The sequence below is a fragment of the Paecilomyces variotii genome (assembly GCF_004022145.1).
Source record: "Paecilomyces variotii strain CBS 101075 chromosome Unknown C8Q69scaffold_4, whole genome shotgun sequence".
In the NCBI taxonomy this organism is placed as follows: Eukaryota; Fungi; Ascomycota; class Eurotiomycetes; order Eurotiales; family Thermoascaceae; genus Paecilomyces; species Paecilomyces variotii.
In genome coordinates this window covers 279,417-302,578 of record NW_021167143.1, presented here as the reverse complement: position 1 = coordinate 302,578, position 23,162 = coordinate 279,417, and the positions used below count along the sequence as shown (strand labels likewise).

Below are 23,162 nucleotides of genomic sequence, written 5' to 3'. Positions count from 1 at the left end.
GGAAAAGATATTAGCAGGAGCACTAACTATCTACTTGTATGTTTCTCAGCAGTAGATAGACAGCATATGATAACTATATAGGTTATATAGGTTATATAGGTTATATCGGTTATATCGGTTATATAGTCTAAAAAGACCCCATTAACATAATCCATGATCGCAGGCTTCAATGGGATAAACCGCTTCTAGCATTTCAGGAACCCGTCTAAAGCAGCAAGACAAGTCCACGGCACGATTTAATAGCTTAATAGTCATATTGATGGATTGCTTTGGGCCATGTTAGCATCGTTTGATATCAATGATAGTGAAGGTCATACCTCGCCGAGAGATAGATAGATCCGATTCCCGAACGATATCAGCTATTTTTCCATAAATCGACATAAATAAAAGAAGATAAACATAGAAAGAAAGAAAGGAGCAATATGGATCCTGCACAATGACATAGGATCATACTATTGTCGTAGCGAAGGGACAATGTATGTACATTTTCACATCTGTGCTCATTTCCATAAACGTTAGTTACAACATGGGATCGAGAGGCTACTACTTGAGTTAGAGAACTATGAGAGGGTAATCTGTACTCCATAATGGCATTAAGGTTCCACTGTCCACGAACAGACTTTACAAATGATGATGGATATCCCCTTCTTAATTAAGATACCTGAAAAAGGTCAACTACTCGCCAAACGGAGATAGACTACATACCAGAGAGAACAAAAAGCAAACAACCGCCGGGAAACCACAAAGACTTTGTTCTCAGTTAAAAATAGTATAGAAAGACAACTTATAAATAAAATAAACTAAGACTTTGTAGGAATTATACCCTATCGTTATCTTCCTACAGAGCTACCTGATGAGTTGACCTACTGCCCGGTGTGTATACAACCTACAGCCATGCCTTCGTCTCTAGGAAAACAAGTCGAAGATGAAATCAAACCAGGCCAGACTTTCTCATCACCACTCAGAAGAAACACGCCCAGACCTCGGTATCCTATCAGACTGGATGACCTTAGCCGTGATGATATCCATGCGCTGACCAAAATCCTCCATATAGACAACACCAGCGCAGCCGCACCCTCTGTCGACAACAGAATCCAAAAACTCATTGATGCCCTCCCTGCTCATCTCAGGAGCTCATTCCTCCTCCGCCTAGTTCCAAACTCCATCCTCTGCCATGCGGCAGTCTGTCCCTTACACAACGGTATGAATAGACATATCATCCACCATGTCTGGATGCTGATCAAGCGCGAAGTCACTTTCCACCTAGACATCATGTACGCATACCCGCATGTGGTTGGGCTGGAAGAGAAAGCGATCCTGCGCAATCTTCGTGCGGTATCAGGGATGTGGACACCATCCTCAAGTGAGGACTCACCACTGGGAGCGTGGGATTTTCAGACAAATCGATGCGAGGCATGTATGCTGGCGCGGATCGGAGCGAGGCCTACAATCCTTCGCAATATGCGTATTGTGCTATTGAGTCGGAGTCAAATGAGAAAGGCGATGAGGGCGCCGAGCTTGATACCGTGGGTGGATGCGTGGATTGCGCAGTATGGAGAACTGAGTACGGAGATGTTTTTTAGGAGTGGCGAGAAGGCGTTTGCGATGAAAAGGGCGATGAATGCGGCTGTTCTGGCGAGATATGAGGAGAGGAAACTGCGGAGGAAGAAAGATAATACTTTCTCCGTGGATGACGTTGCGTATGTCGATGGCGCGTCTCATATGAAGATGACCCGGGTGGTCAAGCAGGGAAATAATATGGGCGGAGACATGTGCTTTCCGGATTGGCAATTTGAGACCCTCGAGGATGAGATCGACAGCATCGTTGAGTTGTATGCAAGCTTGCCATCAGGCAGCGAACCGGCATCTGGACAACCATCGATGCCTCTGCAACATGAATCGCCATCCCCCAGGAAGGACGGCCAGGATAGGCAATCCAGCGGTCCACATATCAACCTTGTTGAAAAGCCATGGGATGTTTGTTTGGATACTACACATATCGATCCACCACAGCAGAAAGTTCCCAAGAGAGCCTCGCTAGATATCCCACGTAGCAGTTCAAGATCATCCACGGCTGCCGAACGAGAGAGCAAGAATGACTTCACTTCCGAATACAGCCAGGGGTCGTGGGAAACTGCGTCAATCTCATCTGACGGCACCTCTCGAACGACGTGGACTTCTTGTTACGGGGACAAATAGATAGGACGCAGATTGAAGTTCAAACATTGATATTATGGCAGAACCACTCTTTGATAATTAGTTATTATGTACTCTGCACGGGGCATCCTTGCCCCTTCATAGTAAGACTGCAAAATATACAGTTGCATATGTAAAATGTTGTCGAATTCTATTTGCAAACGAGCAGTCTGCCACAATCGAAACGCGTCCCGTCCTTAACACCAAGAACCTATACCTCTGTGCAAATAACCCAGACAAGACCGTGGAGTACGGAGTGGGAAACAACTGTAGACCGAAAGGAACAGACCATTGGCCGGGACTAATTAGGACTTATCCACAATTGATGTACAAATAAAGTCACAGTCCTGCTGTCCCAATGCGAGCATCCTAAAAACTCCTGAAAGAGGGGAATTTGAAGGTCTGAAAAGAAAGGTAGGGGAAGGAGAATGAAAACATGACCTCGTCGGCGACATTAGTATGAACCAGAACACTAATTCTGGATGATGCCCCTTGTCAGTCGATGGCTGGGGGAGTTTCCCCCATCAGCTTGGAGGGCAACTGTCTTCTTTCGAAGGATGGTCCGTGCCTTCAGATCATCCGCCTCTTCCGCAGAAACAGTAATGCTGCCATTTCTTCTAGCACTGGCCGGCGTAGTAACGGATGAGGTCTCGCCCTTGCTCTCTTCTGTCGCAGTTTGGGAGCGCTCAGCATCAACCTGCTTCTGGGCCGCCACTCTCGCTCTCTCGTAGCGCAAGCTCACATCGCCCTTCCACTGAGTACCCATCAGTCGGTCCCAGACGATAAAGAAAGGCTGAGAGAAATTCGTCTTAATGCCCCAGCTCTGGTGGTGGATGTCGTGGTAGGCCGCATTGTTCGACGTGAGATGCTGCAATGGATCCCACGGGAATGCATAGCCACAGTGGTCGTCCACGGTTTTGATGGTTGAAAGAGTAAAGAACCACATGCTCTGACGGTGGGTCATCATCGATGTCAGGAATGCAACACCCGTCCCAGCCGTGTCAAGCAGGAATCCTTCCACCGGATGGTTGTACAGAGCTCCGAACGCATACGGGACATAGAGGCGATGATGGCGGGAATGAAACATCACTGTATATTCATTAGAATCAACGTCGAGATAGCGCGCGGTTATAGATGAATACATACCATAGAGCCATCGATTCAGGTGCATTGCACGGTGCCAGAAATACTGCCAAGTATCCACTACGGAAATAGCCCAGACAAACTGGAACGCAGGGATGAGATAGTAGTAGATGAAACTGGCCACTGCCAATTCCCAACCCGCGAAAGCAGGAGCAATCACCTCCGCACCGTTATCCATGATAACCTTTTGCACGAGCGAAGGATATCTGCCGCCCGACAAAGCTCCGGCAAGCATGGGATGCCCCGATAGATTCTTGGCCAGGCCAGCGGAGTCGAGACCAAGGAGCCCCAGCAGACCAGGAAGCGTTCTCTGCATCATCCTGATGCGCCGTGCCCAGACGGCGACATCGTAGTCCTCCCTGCCGGTATATTCAATATCATCAAACTGTGCAAGGATCAGGCCGGCGATTGTCTGAATGACCTGCTGCAGGACGACGTCTCTGACGACGTCCCAGCGAGTCACATGGTTGCGTTTAAGGAGCTCTGCCGGCGTGTGGAGACGGTACTGTGGGAAGAGGTCGTAGATATCGATGATGTGGAAAATCATGGAAACGGCCCAGTAGGCGATGATGGGCAGCATCAGAGCCACAATGTTATCGGGGATCGGAGCAAACAGCGGAGGGCGAGGAGTCAAGGTATATGCCGGGAGGGGAGGTAGCTCCAGTGGTAGCGATGTGTTGGACGCCATCTCGAAGGACGCGACAGGACTTGTCATCGAACGATACAAATCGGTCGCAGAATCGCTCGAAACTAGATGAATTATGACAACCAGGAGGGCATTGGTCTTAGGACGACAAGTGGCTGGATGCGCAGTTCAGGATGAGACGATAAAAATACACCGAGAGCAAGGATAGGGAACGGAAAGGCCGACGCGACGGGAGACAAAACGCAATCGACTGTCGACCAGAATTAAATAGGATATCGCGTGAAGAGCAGATGCTCGATGAGAAAAAGGGTTGCTGATGAAAAGAGCGATAGGAAGGATCGAGATGAAGATTGGTTTAAGACGAGAGAAATCACGGAGTCTGGCGGCTTGAGACCCGGCAACACGGGTAGGTAGTTAGCAGCAGGCGCAAACGAGCCGCTGTCATTGACTATTAAGTAGTTGGCCACGGGAGCGCCCAGACTGACACGGATTGATATTCTCACCAATAATGATAATGATCACGATCAGAAGATTAATATTGCAAGAAGTTGGCCACCCTGAGGAAAAAAGTATGTAGACTTTCCCGGAACGGCGATTCTGCGTGGCGGCATGCGGGAACTGGTTCCTCCGCACTTAGTTATTCTGTACTACTATTTGATGGATCGATCTAGTTAACTAATGCTAACTAATTATTCCGTACAGAGTAATAAATTAACTAATTAACTAATTATTAATATTATGAATTCTGCCCCTTTTCTCTGGAATCCGATGCCGGCTGGCACTGCGATCGGAGTCGTAGATCTACGGAAACACACAGCCACAGGAGGAGTCCTCTAGAGTAAAGTGGAATAAAGTCGTCCAGAACCAGAAGCAGAGATACCAACTAAGAATAATATAATGATAATAATCTCCAGCTTGCTGTCCTCATCCCAATTTGCCAACCAACATGCCACTCGCCACTTCTTCTTCGTCCCTTTTTGAGGCCAGACGAGTCTGATGCCCAAAACGGACTAGCGCTCTTTGCCCCCCTCGAACCCCACCAAAGTTGGCGACGGTCGCGATAAAACTTCAAATTTCCCCTCTTCGTCCAGTACCGGCTTGTTTCTCTCTTCTTTTCTCCTCAGCAGCTTCCGGACATCGACCCGAGACCCTCTCTTTCTCTTATCACACATCCGCCAAAATGATTATCTACAAGGTGAGTACCTTTCCCTGTTACGGGGTTGCTTCTCGACTCTGTCAAGTACCCTGCGGATCCTTGTCGGGCAAAAAAACAAAACAAAAATAAGAAAAATAAAAAATAAGCGGTGTATCTCAACGGGCCAAGGCTGACTCTTCTTCTCTTGATCTAGGACATCATCTCCGGTGACGAGCTTCTCGCCGACACCTTCAAGATCAACGAGGTCGACGGTGTCCTCTGGGAGGCTGACTGCCGCAAGTACACCAAGAACAAGAACGAGAACTTCGAGCTCGAGGGTGCCAACCCCTCTGCTGAGGACGAGGAGGAGGATGCCGGTGGTGAGGGCGAGCAGGTCATGGTCCACGACATCGAGGACCAGTTCCGTCTCGTCTGGCTCAAGACCGAGGAGGGCATGAAGCCCTCCAAGGACGACTACAAGTCTCACCTGAAGTGTACGTCCTTATCCTGTTTTCGTTGGCAGAATCGCATGGGATATAGTACTGACATTGTGTGACTTTAGCCTACATCAAGAAGGTCAACAACAAGCTCAAGGAGAACGGTGCCTCCGAGGAGACCATCAAGCAGTTCCAGAGCGGTGCTGCCGGTGCCATGAAGAAGATCCTTGCCAACTACGACAACTACGATGTCCTGATGGGCTCCTCTATGGACGGTAGTGCTATGTATGTCGACCCCGCATTTATCCGCAATCGTTTGCACATTTGGGACGTTTCACTGACTTTATTATCAAACAGGCACGTCCTGATTGACTTCCGTGAGGACGGTGTCACCCCCTACGCCACCCTCTGGAAGCACGGTCTCACCGAGTACAAGGTCTAGATGCGGCAGATCTCCAGCCATAACGAATAAAAGAAAAGGGAAAAAAAGTTACTGGTTTGGGACTGTGGGATGTGAGCCGGCTACTGGGGCATATATCTTAATTTCTCCGCCCCCAGTCCTTACGCCTCCAGAGTCTTCCAATATTATATCATGCTTCACGAATCTATTGTTGTCTATGTCCTGTCCTGCTGCCCATGCCTTGGTCTTTCAGCTTGGGCCTCTTGAATAGAAACCACTGCATTGTGCATGACACATGTCCTCGTTTCTCAGTAGACCAATATGTAGTTTTCCTAACTGCCCTCAACTGCGAAAAATACGAAATACATGTCTTGACTATTTCCACATCATATATCTCTAGAAACGACCATTCAGTATATCCACGAGTTTCCCGCCCAGATATCATGCCGTGGGTATGTACTTGGCTATAGGGAATAATGCTACTACGTACACTTTGTGCAGAAACGCTAACTATCGCTGTCCAGATGATAAGGGTCATCCAAAAAAAAGATAAAATATATACAAAATATGGTATTACAATACTTCATTTAAGCAAAGAAAAAAAAAACTCCCACCATTAACCAAAATTGCCCCAAGATCCCATCGCGCCCATCATCCCCGCATCACTTCCGTTCCCGCTCGCTGGGTTCTGGTTACTTATAGGACCATTAGCATCACCACCACCGCCGCCGCCGAGATCAGGAAACCCGAACCCCGCCACGGGGTCAAGTTCCATAAACTCGTCTGCGACAGGTAGGTGTTGGCCGAAAACAGCGTCCCATTGGTCCCAGTCGAAGTTGAGGTTCGGGTCCATCATGGACGGTGGCGTGGAGGGGCCGGTGGTGGTCATGGTCATGTTCAGGGGCGGGTTTGTGATGGCGGTTGTGTCCATGAAGGAGGTAGTGGAGGATGCGGGTGCGTTGGCGAGTTGGTTTAGAGGACCGGTTGGATGTGTGGCGGTCATGCTTTCTGGGGGGGAGACGGCGGAGCTGGCGAGGGTGGAATCGAGACGGGGATTGAGGACGGCGTGGGGGACGGAGAATTGCTGGATGGAAGGAGGGGGCGGTTGTTGAGAGGCTGGTTGTGGAGTGCGCGGGACGGAAGTGGGAGTTGGAACTGGGAGTTTGTATGAGCTTCGAGGTGGTGGTTGGAGTGATACCGTGGGCTTGGGGAGCATATGGGCTCGTGTCATGTCGAAGAATCGTCGGGAGAAATCCGAAAGCTGTCTGTCGACGATGACGGGTCTCAGGTTATCTATAGGCGGCTCGACAGGCTGGGCATTGCTTGTCATCGGGGCGTCTGTCATGACTGTGTTATTTCCGTCACGAGCCACACCGGCCTGGATCTGAGCCTGTTCTGTCCAGAGCTGGTGAGGATCAAGGCCTGCTTTTTGCCAGGCTTTCTCGCGAAGTCGACGCATCATATCCCAGGCTTCACGACCGCCATCCTTGAGAGGCCTGTGGGTCGTGATTCCATCTTCGCCTCCGACAACGCCCCCGTCGGGTCCTGAGATGGAGAAGATCTTGTCGATGAAGGCCCGGGATTTAGGGGCTTCTGAACTGTTGGGTCGTTCGTAGAGGTCGATAAGCATTATCCTTATAAAGGGTCAGTTGGCGTTGAATATACGTAACAAGGAAATGGCTTCGACGTACATGGTAGCATGCATGGGCTGATGGTTTCTGTTACACACGTCAGAATTCATCGTCAAAGCAATCAGTAGGAGATAACTTTACCCAGGCCAACTCCATTGGAAAGGCTGAAAGTCGGGGTCTGTAGCAAGAAGAATAAACTTCTCCATGAAACCATGGCAATGGCGCAGCGCGCTGCGAGAGTCAGCTCAGCCCACAACAAGTGCTATCAAAGACTTCAAACGTACCCTTGTCTCGCAGCCGGCCAGATCCTACTCTTGGCGTTCTTCAGGAAAGGCTGATACGCAACACAAAATGCCTGTGGGGAAATGTTCAGTAGAAGCTCAGCAACTGCATCAACAGGCATCTTACTTTATCGATAAACAAAGATAGAAGTATGCGAGCCCATTTGTGAAATGCGGTAAGCACCGGTGAGTGATATTGCTCAGGACAACTTGACGGACCGTCTGCTGGCAGCTGAGTGTCGCTCGTTCGGACTTCGACCGGGGTGGAATGAGATGACAGCGACGGGGATACAGCACTGCCGTCACTGTTCAGCATAGCGGGCCGCTGAGCTTCTGGTATGCGATTTATTATTGAATTGAGATTTAGTTGCAGTTCTGAGAGAATTTCTCTCAAGTCTTCCATATCTTTCCGAGTGACCGGTCTGGTTCCCAGTTGAATTTTCAGTATCCGACGTACGGCACCTGTCTCCCTAGTCAGTCGATGATATCCATAAGAGAGAGTGGGATTAACGCACGAGCCATGATGTACTTCCCCCTGGCAGAGAGATAGTAGACGTTCACCATAGATGGCCCCCCGCAAACAGTGGGATCGTCTGGATTGTCCCGTGGGCGCAGGTTTGCGGCAACCAAGCGCTCATACTGATCAGCCTCTGGTGTCCCCAGCAAGGTGTCTTTCACTTCGCTCGTCTCGCCCACGTCCCAGTAATTCTCGTCGCTGACCAATGGCGGCAATCCACTGGACATGGCGACGACACCATCCATATGTACAATGTGCCACCATACTCGACGTCGAGTCTCGGCTTCCGCGGACGCAATCCCAAACTGAGCAGGATCTCGATGCAGACCCATTGTTTGCGCCACCCGTAGGGCAAGACTGATGAACAAACTGCTGGTCAGAGGCTCCTCCTCTTTGGAGAGAATGGTCTGAACAAGAAGAAATGCAGCAAGCCCTCTCAATGAGGGGCTTCTTGGAAACGATATTTTCGACAACCAGCGAGTCACCTCGTCGCTGTACGTTGTTGATAGAGCCGAGCGGGAATCCACATTGAATTCCGACTTGATCGTTCGTATCGATACCGTCACTGAACCGCCATACCAGATGGCGTAAAGCAGAGGAATAAAAGACGGGTCCGGACAAGGCTCTCCAGAGTGACTGCTGTAATCATACCAACGCCAAAAGTCGTTGTACATTTTCAAAACCGTCGGGGGATGTAAGACAGGACTGATGGCGTGAACGCCAGACATAAACCCTTTGTACAGAATATGGCTCTGTCGCCTCGTTGGTACGTTGTTAAGCATCTTATGATCGACGACCTTGTCGTGCACGGAAGGAGAATCGCCCGAAGGAAACAGAACCGATTTGTGGAAGTTATCATCATAGTTGTATGACCGCCGCCTGGCCCGGGAAGATCTTTCTGCGGGTACTGTCTTGTCCACTCTTGGGGCCGAATCTGCCATTACACTATCGTTAGAACTTTCGTCCGGGGGCGAAATATCATGAGAACGGTTCTGATCTCTCAGCAGCTGGTTGAGTTCGTTGATCTACACCCACGGTCAGCAACTTCCTGGCAAACAGAATAGACGAAATAACATACCTCTTCCGATATGTAAGCCCAGTAAGTGGTGCCCACGTATCTATTACCCGTCAGACAACTTGTCATCGAACCAAAAAAAAAATGACGATAGCGACTATAATCAAACTTACCTCGACTTCCCTCCGTCTTCCAAGCTCAGGTGACCTAGGTTCAGGCTACCAACAGGGTCGACAAGGTCCGTAGCTTGCCCTGATGGGATAGGGAACTCATCGCCGCTAAATTCTGCATTGCGTCGCGGACTCGCCTGACGAGATTCAGCAGACGACCTCATGCCCTGTCCGTCCACTACGCCCGCCTGCGCTCTGAGCAAGTTCTGTCGGTGTTCCCTCATTGACTCCAGCTCCGGGTTTTCCGCTCGTAGCTGCCTGTCTACCTCTTCCAAAGAAGGGGGTCCCTTTGTCCTGCTCAGCCTCTCAATCATGGAGGTGAGCTTGTCTAACCGCGCTTCAATTGCATTCCTCTGTTCTTGAGAACCACCGTTGCGCCCGTCCCTGGCATTGTTGTGCGGTGACTGCAACCCCTCCCCGTCCCCGTCCAGAGGTCTTGACGTCTCTCTCCTCCTCTTAACGCCATGGACGCTCGCATCTGGGCCATGGCTGCTTGTAGTTGTGTCCCTCCTAGGTACCGCATCATAAACGCACTCCGTTCCGTTCTTCACACAGTTTCCGCAAACCGGGTGAACCTGGAACGCGCCAATTCAAGTATCAGCTATAACCAGTCCAGATCCGAAAGAGATATCAGCACCACCTACCTTGTCGCACTTCACTTTCCGCCTCCGACAGGTGTGGCAGCTGTAGCTCGCGCGATTCCGAGTAATATGACGCCCTCCCGTAAGAGCCCCTCTACCCGAGGACTGCCTCGGAACTGGCTGAGGACTCATACTTGACGAAGCGATATCGAATGCAAACGGTGTATTCGACACTTGCGGAGGAAGGCCATAATCCACGCGACTATTCGTCGGACTGGGAATCATCCTGCCTCGATGAGCGCGGCGGGGTTTTCATGCCACAGCAGTCGAAGCAGATTCTCCACCCTATTCTGCGCTCGTCCGGAGATCACTGCGACATGGGAGTAGCGCATATAGCGACCGCGATACACATCTATGCGAGCGATGATCGATCAGAGATGCGACGAGTCGCAAACACGGGGGGCACAGAGTCTCTCTTTGCTGACTGCTAAAACGGTAGTTCGGCAATGGCAATCCGAACGAGAGTCTGGGGTATCGAGGGAGGCCAAAATCGGCTTATCGGAGACGATGACGATTGGTTCCCGCCTCTGTACTCGCACTAGAGCAACTCTCCATCCCGCCTACAATGTCCGGCCTATTGGAAACGACAGGCTTTTGCACGAAACAGTCTAAAGCGCGTTCTATAGAGGAGTTGGGCGCCCAACTTGCATTAGGCGATGGTAATAATGCGCAGGTCAGGTAACGCGCATCCTGCAGTGAGTTATTACTTGGCCTGTGGTCTCCTCTTCTCGTCTCTCAAGTTAGAAGGGAGTCTCTGGGATAGGTATCGTGAAATAGCCGCCTTTATACTACTAGCAATCGCCTTTACAGATTCAGATATAGATTTCACACTTTCTCAAGAGTGGTATTTAACCATAGCACGCGACGCCAGTGCTAGTATAAGCACCGCATCGGAGTACACTCCACCTCGCCACAGGGACAGTAGTATATCGCGGAGTCTAACACGATAGATAGTCCCTCTTCTTTAGAGTTGTGGTTAAATGCTTCGCCAGATTTGCGGAGCATGGGCTCCAGTAGATATGCAAAGAAAGCAAGTTCAGCCACTCAGCATGGAGAGAATATTTTCCACCGCAGCAGAGAATCAGCAGTCATCCTTTTATCACTCTCACAACAATATAATATCTTTTGATTCCCAGCATCGACCCATGTTTATACGCGTCACACTGTGTATCCTCCCGGACGAAAAGAGATAAACGCCAGTCGCCATGCAATGCAGACAAAGCCAAAGAAACAAACCATGACCAAGCTCGGCCGGACTCATGCCTTCGACTTCTTCTTATCTTTCTTTTTCTTCTCAGCGCCACTAGCACCGGCAGGCTCCCCAAATCCGGCCATGCCGGGGATCTCGGGCATCCCAGGGAAACCGGGCATGCCTTGCATGTTTTGCATCTCCGCCATGGCTTCTTTGAACGGATTGTCGCTGACACCGCCACCAGAGTACGCTGGCGAATGAATGGGAAGGATCTTGCCAATCTTCCAACCTCGAGGAGCTGGAGGAGGTGGCGGCAGTTTCTCTGGCATAGGAAGTCCTTGTATTCTCAGCCGGTAAGGCGACTGTTCTGTCGTGGGGTGGGCCTTCAGGTACTGCGCGACGAGAATGTAGAGGTGATGTTCTGTAGCCAGAGTCAGATAAACATAACACGAACTACGTATACCAATCTCAGCTCAAAAAAGGCAAAAGAGATGATAAACGTACTGTTCTTAACCTTGGGGTTCGCAGGTGTCCCATCTTCGTTCTTCAGCATAACCCTCACTCTTCCAGGATTGGCCCAATCCTTGGGATGCAGCTTTTCCGGTTCAAAACCAACTCTCAAGCCCAGCATCTGCACCGCATCCAGAATATCCCTCGCGAGTGGATTCTCCACCGCAAGCTCACTGCCAACTTTGCGTCCTTCTGCGCGCGACCTCGTCTTGTCAAAGTAGACTGGATACAGACATTGGAAGTGTTTCGGGATTTCACGTCGAGCTTCGCTCGGTCTGATTCCAGCCCCAGGACCAGGAACTATGGAAGGGGAGATGATGGACTCTTTGGCAAACTGTGCTTGGTTGAATTCGGACGGGGCGACCTCTTCGGGGTCGGAGTCAGAGACTTCCTCTACGCGCGCGTGCGACATGGCGGGCTGTATGCTCCTGTGACTGGGCAGTTATGGAATGTCGACAGCTCACTGTCTGGGGTGTTTGTGGAACAGGGAGACAGAGCAATAATTGTCGAACTGCGGAGGGGTGTGTTCGCGGAGAGCTAGTCTGGCCTTTCTGTGCGGAACTCCAACAGCTTTTGGTGGGTCAAGTGCGGAGCGGGCCAACGTCCACTGCGTCTACTTCATAGATGCACCGCATTTTATGCTATATCAATAAGTTTCTTCGAGGGACTGTACTACTGAAATCGACATTAAAGCTTAATTTCACTCTTCCATTTTCACGGATCTTTCAGCAAGATGTGCAAAAAGTCCGAAAACGTCAATAGCTCCTGCACTTGTCCAATATATATGTATGTACAAGGGACTGTAGCTCGAGGATGAACCATCTACCACCTCGTCATAGCATGCTATCTCTGCACGTTTCCGCCTGGCTTTGCCCCATACTCTCATATTCTTATCAGCTAATCAAGGTCGAGGCTTCTCATAGATCTTGTAGATCGTCATGCTCTGGTCTCTCCCTATATAGTACGGAAAGAAAGATAGTAGGGGACACAGGTTCGAACCCTGTTGCCAGCTCGAAATTATCTACCAACGAAACAAAAAAGAGCAAAAGAATAAAGTCATATCAGCCCTTTAGGGGGCCTTTTTCTCCTATACAGCACACTCCGAGTTCGCGTACAGGTCGTGCCAGACACAATCAACTCGTCAACATCCTAGCTTTTGCTTGAAGTGTTCTCCAAGGTTGCATTTATATACATAGTTCCATAGCTTCGCATATCCTATACCATATGGGAGGTCTAATCAATACTACTACTGTTACTACGTACGGTCTCAGATCTAGGACGATTTATCAGCTTCATAGTTCACGTTTGGATATCTGTATACGCCCTACAGAAGAAATACGAGAGGAAGTCACAAGTCTTATGAGTTATTTTGAATTGCAATGCAGAATCAGAATCATATTTAGATCATTAGTAACCCGGACATAGAAATCCGTAAGAAGAACAAGAATACTTGTATTTTTTCCCTTCCGCTTACAAAGAATAAAATAGTGGAATGGAACAGGTACAAGTAGAAGCAGATCAACCCCCTGGATAACTTATAAGTACATATCGCAGGAGGGAAGAGTAGCATGGCATCCAGACTCTTCGACGGGGGGCATCTAGTGATTGTATTTTGGGCCAAGATCCAAACGCTGGCGTGAATTATACCCGGATCAACAGCGTGCAAAGATCGCAAGGCATGCGTAGGGATATCGAGAGGACGAATCCAAGGTTAATATAATCATAAGCGACATGACAGCCACGACGCACGAATCTTGAGTTTCGTTAAGAGCTGTATAACACCTGTTTCTCAAGCTCTTTCCAACAATCATACTTGCAGACGATGTGATGTGTCGCTGCAAGGTGCCACCGGTGCACATATGTCCGTATAGCACGTCTATCTTTGCAGAGAACGATATCCATTTCAACATTCACGTCATCATAGTCCCTGCGCAAGAAAATAAAACCACATAAGGGACTAAGTCCCAAACCGCTGTGTAACGTCATAGACTCTGCAGTTGATGGGAGATTTTATCATCCAACCCATCTTAGACTACACCAGCGGCAGCTTGTAGGTTGTACTCGTCCAGATCTATATTTCAACAGTCTAAGACCAAGACTAAATGTTGGATGAAAGCTTCGTCATACGCTAAGAGGAATTCCAATTCCCAGCCAGCAAGCTCGTACAATGATTGTTCATCGAGTATGATTCAGTCCAGAGTCTTGGAAGCGGAGCAATCAGTATCGAGTCTTGGTTTGATATTCCATTTGCGCCGGGCAGATCTTCCATCTTCAGCATTTCAAGATATTTGCCACTAGATGCAATTCTTCTGGCTGCTGGAGTGATAGATAATCCATTATGGTGATCTGGATTAGATCTAGAGGGATTTAATATCTGGTTGGACTCTCCTGGCGTAGATTGTGGTGATATTTTACTTCAATGGGTGGTCCTCTCATCTTAAAACAGAGATTTAGTATGGCTAATGCTACGTTCTTGAGGTATTACAACGTTTCCGCTTCCCCTGGAATAACGCTGTTTCTTCTAAAGTGCTAAACGGAGTATTAGACTGAGTAGTAGTCAGAGCAGCTTATGAGATTGTTGCCAGACCAGGCTAGCCGAGGACTGGAATAGTTCATGAGGTAGTGATCTGGGTATTGGAAGGCAGGCCCCAGTCTGCAGGTTCTGCATTGTTGATTCAGAATCAGTATAAGCTTCCAACCAAATAGCGAGACAATGTTAATGGGCAAATTAGCTATCTTTAGAGAATCTCGTCATCTGATTCCTCGAAGCTATCACTCAACTCATCGATGATAATAACATCCAGTATAGCGAGCGAGCGTACTTCGCTTCTCTAGGCGAAAGCACCCGCTTATTTATATATACATATACGTATATTGTTCACTTGAAGAAACGCTCTCTACGAGATATCTATCATTCATCTTAACATGACGATAAAGCACATTACCATTGAAATCTCCAACTTTTCCCTCCAGTAAATACCATTAAATATAAATATAACCCCGGGAATACCAAGCAATAAGAGACAACCATTCCCACGCTTTCAACCCACTTAATTATAGAGCAAAATACTCCTGTACATCAATTAACCTTAGTGATACAAGACGCGAGTTTATTTTTAATACTCAGTTTGCAGCATTCAAATAGCTCAAATGCGTGGTACTTCCGGATGAGGAATATCCAGGTAGGTAGGTAAGTAAAGCGGACCGAATAGGGCAACAAGACGCCTATAATCGAACTGGCGGCGTTTTATAACCACGGACTATACATACTTGTGCTGTTGGATGTTTATTGCTTTTTGTTTTTCTTATCTTGCGTTTCTCAATGTGTGTGGGAATATCGATCATGGATTGGGAGTAATATGAACACTGCAGAGCATGAGATGTGGTGCATTTTAGCAAATAGATCTAGATATTCAACGCTCGAGGCCGTGGACGAGAGCATTTTGCTTTTCCGAGATTGAGATATCCATTGTATTAAGAGCTACATTCCAATGATATAACCTGAGAATCGGCAGTTTACATTCTATTGTTCCCTTGTCGATATTATATCCGATTCGTCTTATTAATCTGGAAGGACTGTATTACAAATCGAGAAATTCATAACTACTACATAACTTACGAGTACAGTATTACACTTTGCCAGTACAATGCCAATGGGGTGGGATTTCTTTTACCCAATACGTAGACCTAGCATAAGGTATAATTAAGCATTACTCGGGATTGCAGAGAGAGTAGTATATTTACCTCGGAAATCTTAATATCTCTGTCTCTATTTGGGAAATGGGAGCATTAGACATTCTTTGCAAGGAGATACGACTGTGATAGATGTGGATATCTGGAATGATAACTGGGGGTTATGACGGATCCATGGGTAATAGTTAACAGAGGATTAACAATGAATTGATTTAAGTCAAAGGACGGCAATATCGGATTCAATTGCTTAATGACATGACGAATGGGAGTGGACTAGACTAGCGGAGAATTATCGAGCAGGAGATATCTATGCCTATTGCATTAGATTAGATCCTCAGTTATGAAAATTCCGAGGATTGTTAAAGACTTAGAGTAATTTTGTTACACTATTGAAAGGCTAGTTAGTTAGTTGACTAGGTTGACACATGGATACTACATACTATGAAGAGTTCTAAATGACATTTGGTGCGTGCTCATAAGCAGGCGAATTGCACAAGAGGAAAGGACCCTCTCAGATCTGCGCATATTAATTTATACGGCGATTAAAATAACGTTACCGCCACCGTCTAGCACGAGGGATATTGCGTGGCTGGGCGGAATATGCCGCTCTAATACGTAGAGCGTCTATTTCAAGAAAAGAGTGGGACAGCAAACCGACCACCACGACATACCCGAAAAGGAATCCTTAATGTTATTTCTCTGGATCATTTCTCTGGGTCTGCGTGTTAGAGTGTTACATTTGTTTTGTTTTTTTTTTCTTCTCACCACTTGGCAGGGGTGAAGCCTTTCTAGAAGAAAGCTTAAAACGCGCAACACGTTTCATCGGGTGTTCCTGAAGATCCACGAAGTTGTGGAGCGCTTCCGACTTCCGTAGTAACTATTCGTTTCGAAGAGAGGAATTATGTATTGCAGGGGGGTTCTCCGTGAGGACGCCGTAGTTCCGTATATGCCGACTGCAGAGTGCCGAAGCTAGTTCGGAGGGAGAAATCCAAGAAGCCAAATGGATTGTTATAGAGTAGAGTCGCTATTTCGGTCCGTATATCCGAACATAAGAGTGTTTTCTTCCGGGTTTGCTATTGCGAAGGTGAAGAATTTTCCGAACTATCGGTAAACGCGCGCCGCCACCACGTGGGATTTCTCATTTCAGCAGTAGGGAACGGAGAGAAGAGGCTCTATTGTCGTCTGTACGGAGTACTCCGTAGGCGCAATGGGCATGGCTCATGGTGGTTGGGAGAGGTGAGCAATCTCGCAAAGAGGGTACGCCGGGTAAACTCTGTTATGAAGTTTAATGTGCAAGACCCTGATGCGAAATATATAGTTGGACAGCGAGAGCCCCAGATCAAAGGTTCTTGGGGCAGACTAATCGACTAGGTTGGCGCCAGATAAGCAGCTAAATTAGCGGAGAACCGAAGAAATCCATACTTAGCACCGCTGCGGGTGCCTGGACTTGGCCCTGGATCTTGCACGCTAAGCAGGGGAGAGCCCTGTTCCCCAAGGAACCCCTCGTGGCTTGATTTAAAACCAACACTGGCTTAAGCTGATCGAGGATGAGGCCACCATCGTGTGACCGTGCACCGCATTTAGCTGTTGCAGGCTTGGAGCGTGCATGGCGATATCGGGTAGTTACTGGTGCTTTCCAAGGCTGGGTGTCTATACGGCAAAAGCTGGCGGTGTCTCGGGCGCGAGACTTGCTGGTGAAGAAGTCTTCGCGAATTCGTCGGCTTGTTGTCCAGAACGTTCCCCATATCCAGCCATGCGGCCTGATGCAAGGATGTCCGGGGAGGAGCCGAGGGGCAGAAGTAAATACAGGACCAGAAATCCTACTCACGGTCAAAGCAGAAGCCCAATTTCGAGCGCGAGAGTCGTCACTAACATGCTGCTCTTTCCAGTTGATGTTCATTCGATGCTCACTGCGAGATAAGAAAGTTGCATATGAGCGGCCTTAGCGAAGCAGGGATGAGCTCGTTCTGCAGACGTTAGGCTATGTAAGGAGCCAGAGGGCCGACTGCCTCGACACAGTAGATATACGAAATAAGGATATGCAATCGAGACAGTCTATGCTGCAAGATTTAGCGTCTTAGGCAACAGAGCCCGTATGAGCTTGGTTTAAGCAGAGACCTGTGAAAATGGTGGACGAGTTCGTGCTGCTCATCCGAACTCATTCGTCTGTGAATCGTGACCAAGGGAAAGGCGCAGCGCTAACCTAGCTACAGTACAATGTAGTAGTACCTTGGAGATAGCAGCGCTGACTCGCTTGACATAGGCTAAAAAACCGAACGTCAGTGTAGACTGAGGCCCAAATAGAGTAAAGATGGTCCAGCACCCTAATAATTGACTCATCTAACGCCACTGCAAACATACTCTAGTTGATGTCGCACGCGGTAATCGGTATTCGGACGCCGTATGCTCGGCAGATTAACTGTAGCATTGGTAGATTGGATCACTGCTTGATGAAAGTGTTGTGTTATTGACATTCAAGTACAGTGTTCAATGAAAACTTTTTTTCGCTGCCGGAACACCGACTCTGAACGCAGCGGAGAGGCTGAGTTGGCGGCCAGCTTCGTCTTCCCCACCGCGGGGATAAGTATTGCGGGTGTACTCTACTCTAAGCACTGGACACAAGTTAGAATTCAATAGCCGCCGATCGTTGGCTGCAGCCAGGTGCCTGATTCGTTGCCAACGTCCAAAGTGTTCTGACAGAGCATCGGGCTATTGGATTTTGCATCCGTGGTTCATTTTACCCCGACAACAACTGCTGAGTGTCAGATGCTTTCCCGTGCGCGACCCTTGGGTCGATTCGTGCACTGTGCACACGGGACAACTTGTCAAGCAGAGCGCAAACCCCGGAGTGCACGGGTCTTAAAGCGTTGATTCAGTGGAGAACGGGGAGTTGACTGTAGTCTGTGGTAGTGAAAGTGTTGGATGAACAGTTGTATTGATTTTTAGTCCTAGTTTCTGGCTGTTGATTGGAGAAGCGAGGAAGTGGCGCCGTTTTAGTCTCGTGCTGCGCATTTTGCATCCATGGAACCAGATGGTTCATACCGGGTTGTCGGGATCAGAAATACTCGACGTTGCGGAATCTTGGGATTACAGTATCAGGAGAAATCGACAGCACCGTGGTTCCATCCCGCTTGATGAAGAAAGGGGTGTATGTTCCTGAGCATGGGACGCTGTTCCTGCATCGTAACCCGATATTACCATAGTTAGCAGACGAGGTCAAAGACACTTGGTTCAACTTGAGGCAGCCTCGAGCATGCTCATTGAAGGCTGGTATGATGCAAGGGCGTTGAGCACACACTGGCGCTTTCTGCTGCTGCTGATCACGGCAGTTGGAGTCGGTGATGCTAAGTATCGGCGATCAAATAAGTCTTTCCTGAAAGCCGAATCTGTCAGAAATCTCTGCTGCTTGTGGGCAAGAGCAGTAGTGACTTGACTTAGTCTTGACCTGACATGACATGACATGACATGCCCCTCCTCCCCGGGATCTTCTTGGACGGATTGCCACTGTCAAAGTCTCAAGACTAAATCATCCCAAGAAGGGCATCGCGCAGTCGACGGAGTTGAATGATCAGCATGAGGTTCGGCGCGGAATAAGTGGTATCCCGACCAACGAACCATGGTCTGCAGGCAAAAAAGGCGGACGATCGACGGCCGTTGCCGATAGCCACAGGCCAACAACGCCAGGAACACTCCCAAACTCCCTCATCTGTGAGGCATTTCTACTGATTGGTTGCGCCTGAGGAAATTCTCTGGTGGATTGGGAGGTCAAACCGTCAAAACTAAAGTCACAGACCGTGCACGCTGGTGGAATCCGACAGAAGTGGGTTACAGAGGAAATAGTCAACGGATCGTGGGCCAAAGATTCACCGCTCAACCAAGGTACGATTTTGGTCGTCTCTCGATAGTATGTATTCCTGTTGGCAAAGGGAAATGACGATCAAAATACAAACAGACATTTCTCTCCGGGGACCTTGGTAGTCGTCAAAATCGGATTATTTTTTTTCCTTCTCTATGTTCATTAAGAGAGACATGTACATCGCTAGGTCGTATGTGGATCCTCCGTCAAAAATATGCAAAAGAAAATATCCAAAGAGGGGCAGAAAATGGATGTACATATATAGAAATATGTAGCAAGAAAGAAAGAAAATGATGATCCAGTTTTGGTGATCGCTTGTTCCGAAACGCCAGTCCTCCACTCGGGTCGTAACATACCAGTCACGGTATATAAGGGTAAAAAGGCTAAAAGGGGAAAATCGAAAGGGAATGCTGCATGTACAAGTGTTTCAAGGTTCCGGTGCAGCGACAGCCAGGGCCTCGTGCGTCTGGCCCAGAGGCCAGTTCTGTCGATGTTCTGGCTCGATCTCTCGATGGTCGTGTTGGACAGTAACGGTGATATCCTGTCGAATCCTCAGAGCCCGGGCGGAGCCATCGTCGCTAACAGCTTCGCGCTCCTCACTTTGGCGAATGCTGACGTCCGAGACCTCTTTCAACGGGGAGGACCCGACACGCTCGAAGTCTCGCATGCTGCGCATGCTGAATTCGCTTGACTGCACTCCACTGGGCGTTCCGTATTTGCGAAATACTGAGCTCTTGGTGTAGGCTCCCGAACGATACCGTTCTGTCAATCTTCTTGATCCACCGGTCCAGCTCTTGAGGGCGGGGAAGATGTCGCGGAGGAGAGACCAGATGAGCGGGATGTTGGTGACCAGAATAGCGACCGTCGCTTCCCGGAAATACCAGTTCATGTAGACGTAGTTGATCAGCCACGGGACGAGACAGTAGACCTTCGTGAGGATAGCAGCGACGATGACGAAGGCGCCCATGCCGAACAGGAGCAGAAGAATCAACTTCTGCTTCAGCGGTAGACGAACGCTCATCAGCAGAGGGATGGCGACACACAACATGAGCAGATCGGCTGAGATTGAGAAGACTCCCTGGATGATCTCGTAGTGCTGGTACGACGAGCATTGATCTGAAGTGATATTAGCCATCCATGCTTTATGGAAGTATCCGCGAAAGAGTCCACTAACAGTTAGGTGTTGGCACAGCCCAATAATCCGACAGTGGGCGGCAGGTCAGGAAGAGCGCGAGTTCTGTTCCGACGAAGCCCAGGCCGACATAGACAGCGCAGTAATTGATCAGACGTCGCTGCCTCAACCCTTCTCTAGAAGCAGAAATCAACTGTTAGTAAATTCGATGCGGAGAAGTAGCATGTAAATACAATAGGCAAGACATACGTGATACGGGCATAGATGATCAGCATGCAGGCTTTCAGGCTCCATATCGTAAGCACCATGGAGTGCTCCGACACGAAAACCCACTTGCTGCCCGTCACTCGGTCCGCATGGATCTTTGGTGTCATGGTAGCGATCTCTTCCGGTGTCATCAAGTTGGAACCTCCTCCTGAAGCGACTTCATTCAATGCCACACAGAGCAAGGTATACCAGAAGACTGCGAACATCATCAGGTAGTCATCCGCTTGCAGATTCCGTATCCCAAGACGTTTGATTCTCGCCACACTACGAAGAGTCTCTGTTAGTATCCTCGAGAACCAGAAGGAATATTGCCAGGTCGAGTTTACTCACAATCGCAACACCACGCCCAACATGCCCACCCCATACAAGGCCCATGTTTCGCGGGCAAAGGACCCCCCAAAGACTCGGGTGGGCATCTTGTGGCGGCTTTGTCGTACTCACGGCGAGTCCACGAGGAACTCCGCGTCGCAAACCAAAGAGGATGACCCAGGACGTGGGATCGTGGTTAGGATCGATCCCCAGGGTGCATCTATATTATTATATTATCAAGATTATCCAAAGATCTGGAACATGTGCCAGACGGGGACGAGGGGCGGGAATGGTCGCCCATATCAATAAAGATCGATTCCCTTCGGCAAAGGGCCCATTCCAGATCCGACTATTGGAGGTGCTGGGACCAAAGTCTAACCTGACGATCCTCCATGGACCCTTGGATCTTGGCCCCTCTGAGGCCACTTTTTCCTTTGGGCGGATCAGGAGAGAGTTCGCAGACGAAGTCTTAGCGTGCCTCAATTGCGCATCGCAGAACACCAGCAGGCCGGGCCAATCGGTAAAGCCATGTGGGATTCAGGAATGCAACTATTGCCCGCGAGTTCCCAAGGGGCCCAAGGTTTGCAGCTTTACATGGCACTTTAACAACAGAGTCGGGGCGACCCTTGCAGGAAGACCCTACAATCAGCGTGCATTTGCAAATAAAGCCCGTTTCATCCAGATTCTTCCAATGGCTCGCTCGAACTGAGCCATGGATCCTATCTTCCCAGCCATATTTTTGGGTTGAAAGTTAGACCACAGTTGGACCGCTTGTGGCTATGATGAAATCAGATCCGAGTTCGGCCAGAAAATGGATGTTATGGCCCTTTTTTTGCCCCGGGAATATACTATAATTATATCATGTCCTTTCCAACGACTTTCGAGGGGAGATTTGGAGGTGCAGTCGATCAATATGAGATGCCACCGTCCACAGCTTTTGTGCGAAGGTCCAGGATCTAATTACGTACGTGGGCAGATCTTGCGTTCGGCGTGGCACGCGAGTCAGATCGTGGGTAGTAGCGCTATGTATCGAGTCTACTTAAGTACGCTATGCCCTGTGGATTCGTGTGGGCCGCAGCTAACAAGCAGAGTTCCCTAGCGTTCATGACGATGATACCGTGTATTCGGACATCACCCGAGAGAAGTCATAGTACCGGCGTAAGCGCGTCAAGTATTAGACATCCTCGTCTATGCATCGAAAGAGCATTGACGCTGCCCTTCACTACAGGAGCATGGTAAGGCCTAGTGGCTTCGTGCCTCCATATACAACTGGACTCATGTATAACTTAACTTACCCTACTACATAGTTACCCGGATCGGAGTACCTACCCCAGGCTCGATAGCGTCCAGCGGCCGGTGTCCGATCCAAGACATCGCGCCTAGATGTTAAGTTAGCAACCCAATGTTCCGGTAACCAGAAGTCCACCGCAAATTGTCATAGCCGCTGGTCATCATCCAACCTAACTGCGGTAATTAGATATTTATGCGCCTACAAACTATTATTACTCAGCCTTCCGATATTCGCAGCCTTCTCTCCCGGCACGTTTCATATCTTGCAATCGCGCTTGAAGACAGTGCACTCAGAGCTCTGCAATAAGTAATAGCCGCATGGGGGGGGGGGGGGGGGGGGCTTCTTTCCTCCGCGCGCTGCTGCTCAGCCACAGGTAGTAAGAATAATAATCTCGAGGGCCTCAGGTAGATACTGCGAATGGCAATAATACCCGCGTCGGCCTCTTCCGCTGTGTCCGACTCCCAAGATAGTGCATCCTCCGTCGTTGCAAGAGGAACAGAGTTGCACTCGACTAGTCGTCGCTATTCCAGACCAGCTAGAGGTTTGATGTGTTCAAGTCCCTCGTACAAGGGGTGGATGTCTAGTTCCTTGGGTTACTCAACAGGACCTTGGAAGACCATTGCCGTAGGAGTGCGCAAGGGATAGTGTGCTGGACTGATCAACTGGACAAATGGGCGATACTTGGTTCTGACATCGAAGG

General features: G+C 49.0%; 6 protein-coding genes across 6 annotated transcripts; 2 read left to right on the top strand and 4 right to left on the bottom strand.

The window, feature by feature from the left end:
* The first annotated feature begins 553 nt into the window (after window positions 1–553).
* Window positions 554–2,434, top strand: C8Q69DRAFT_227237 (hypothetical protein). The gene has a single exon (XM_028626349.1). The coding sequence runs from the start codon at window positions 895–897 to the stop codon at window positions 2,197–2,199; it is 1,305 nt and encodes a 434-aa protein (XP_028485632.1). The 5' UTR covers window positions 554–894; the 3' UTR covers window positions 2,200–2,434.
* Window positions 2,435–2,668: 234 nt separating this feature from the next.
* Window positions 2,669–4,027, bottom strand: C8Q69DRAFT_506194 (sphingolipid hydroxylase; the record flags this gene model as incomplete). The annotated part of the gene is made up of 2 exons (XM_028632776.1): window positions 2,669–3,285; window positions 3,343–4,027. The coding sequence occupies 2 exons, from the start codon at window positions 4,025–4,027 to the stop codon at window positions 2,669–2,671; spliced, it is 1,302 nt and encodes a 433-aa protein (XP_028485631.1).
* Window positions 4,028–5,165: 1,138 nt separating this feature from the next.
* On the top strand, window positions 5,166–5,999 carry C8Q69DRAFT_443724 (TCTP family protein; the record flags this gene model as incomplete). Its single annotated transcript, XM_028628940.1, has 4 exons — window positions 5,166–5,180; window positions 5,335–5,614; window positions 5,683–5,842; window positions 5,915–5,999. 4 exons carry the CDS (start codon window positions 5,166–5,168, stop codon window positions 5,997–5,999), a joined length of 540 nt encoding a protein of 179 aa, XP_028485630.1.
* Window positions 6,000–6,500: 501 nt separating this feature from the next.
* On the bottom strand, window positions 6,501–10,649 carry C8Q69DRAFT_227157 (putative C6 transcription factor). The gene is made up of 9 exons (XM_028626348.1): window positions 10,216–10,649; window positions 9,575–10,146; window positions 9,465–9,504; window positions 8,385–9,411; window positions 7,997–8,331; window positions 7,873–7,943; window positions 7,730–7,819; window positions 7,649–7,675; window positions 6,501–7,591 (listed from the first exon to the last, which is right to left on the bottom strand). The coding sequence occupies exons 1-9, from the start codon at window positions 10,435–10,437 to the stop codon at window positions 6,574–6,576; spliced, it is 3,402 nt and encodes a 1,133-aa protein (XP_028485629.1). The 5' UTR covers window positions 10,438–10,649; the 3' UTR covers window positions 6,501–6,573.
* Window positions 10,650–11,315: 666 nt separating this feature from the next.
* On the bottom strand, window positions 11,316–12,608 carry C8Q69DRAFT_227144 (signal recognition particle 19 kDa protein). Its single transcript, XM_028626347.1, has 2 exons — window positions 11,909–12,608; window positions 11,316–11,825 (listed from the first exon to the last, which is right to left on the bottom strand). Exons 1-2 carry the CDS (start codon window positions 12,324–12,326, stop codon window positions 11,470–11,472), a joined length of 774 nt encoding a protein of 257 aa, XP_028485628.1. The 5' UTR covers window positions 12,327–12,608; the 3' UTR covers window positions 11,316–11,469.
* A 6,871-nt stretch (window positions 12,609–19,479) lies between these two features.
* Window positions 19,480–21,630, bottom strand: C8Q69DRAFT_227012 (hypothetical protein). The gene is made up of 4 exons (XM_028626346.1): window positions 21,193–21,630; window positions 20,845–21,126; window positions 20,638–20,771; window positions 19,480–20,579 (listed from the first exon to the last, which is right to left on the bottom strand). The coding sequence occupies exons 1-4, from the start codon at window positions 21,276–21,278 to the stop codon at window positions 19,891–19,893; spliced, it is 1,191 nt and encodes a 396-aa protein (XP_028485627.1). The 5' UTR covers window positions 21,279–21,630; the 3' UTR covers window positions 19,480–19,890.
* Between the last annotated feature and the right edge of the window lie 1,532 nt (window positions 21,631–23,162).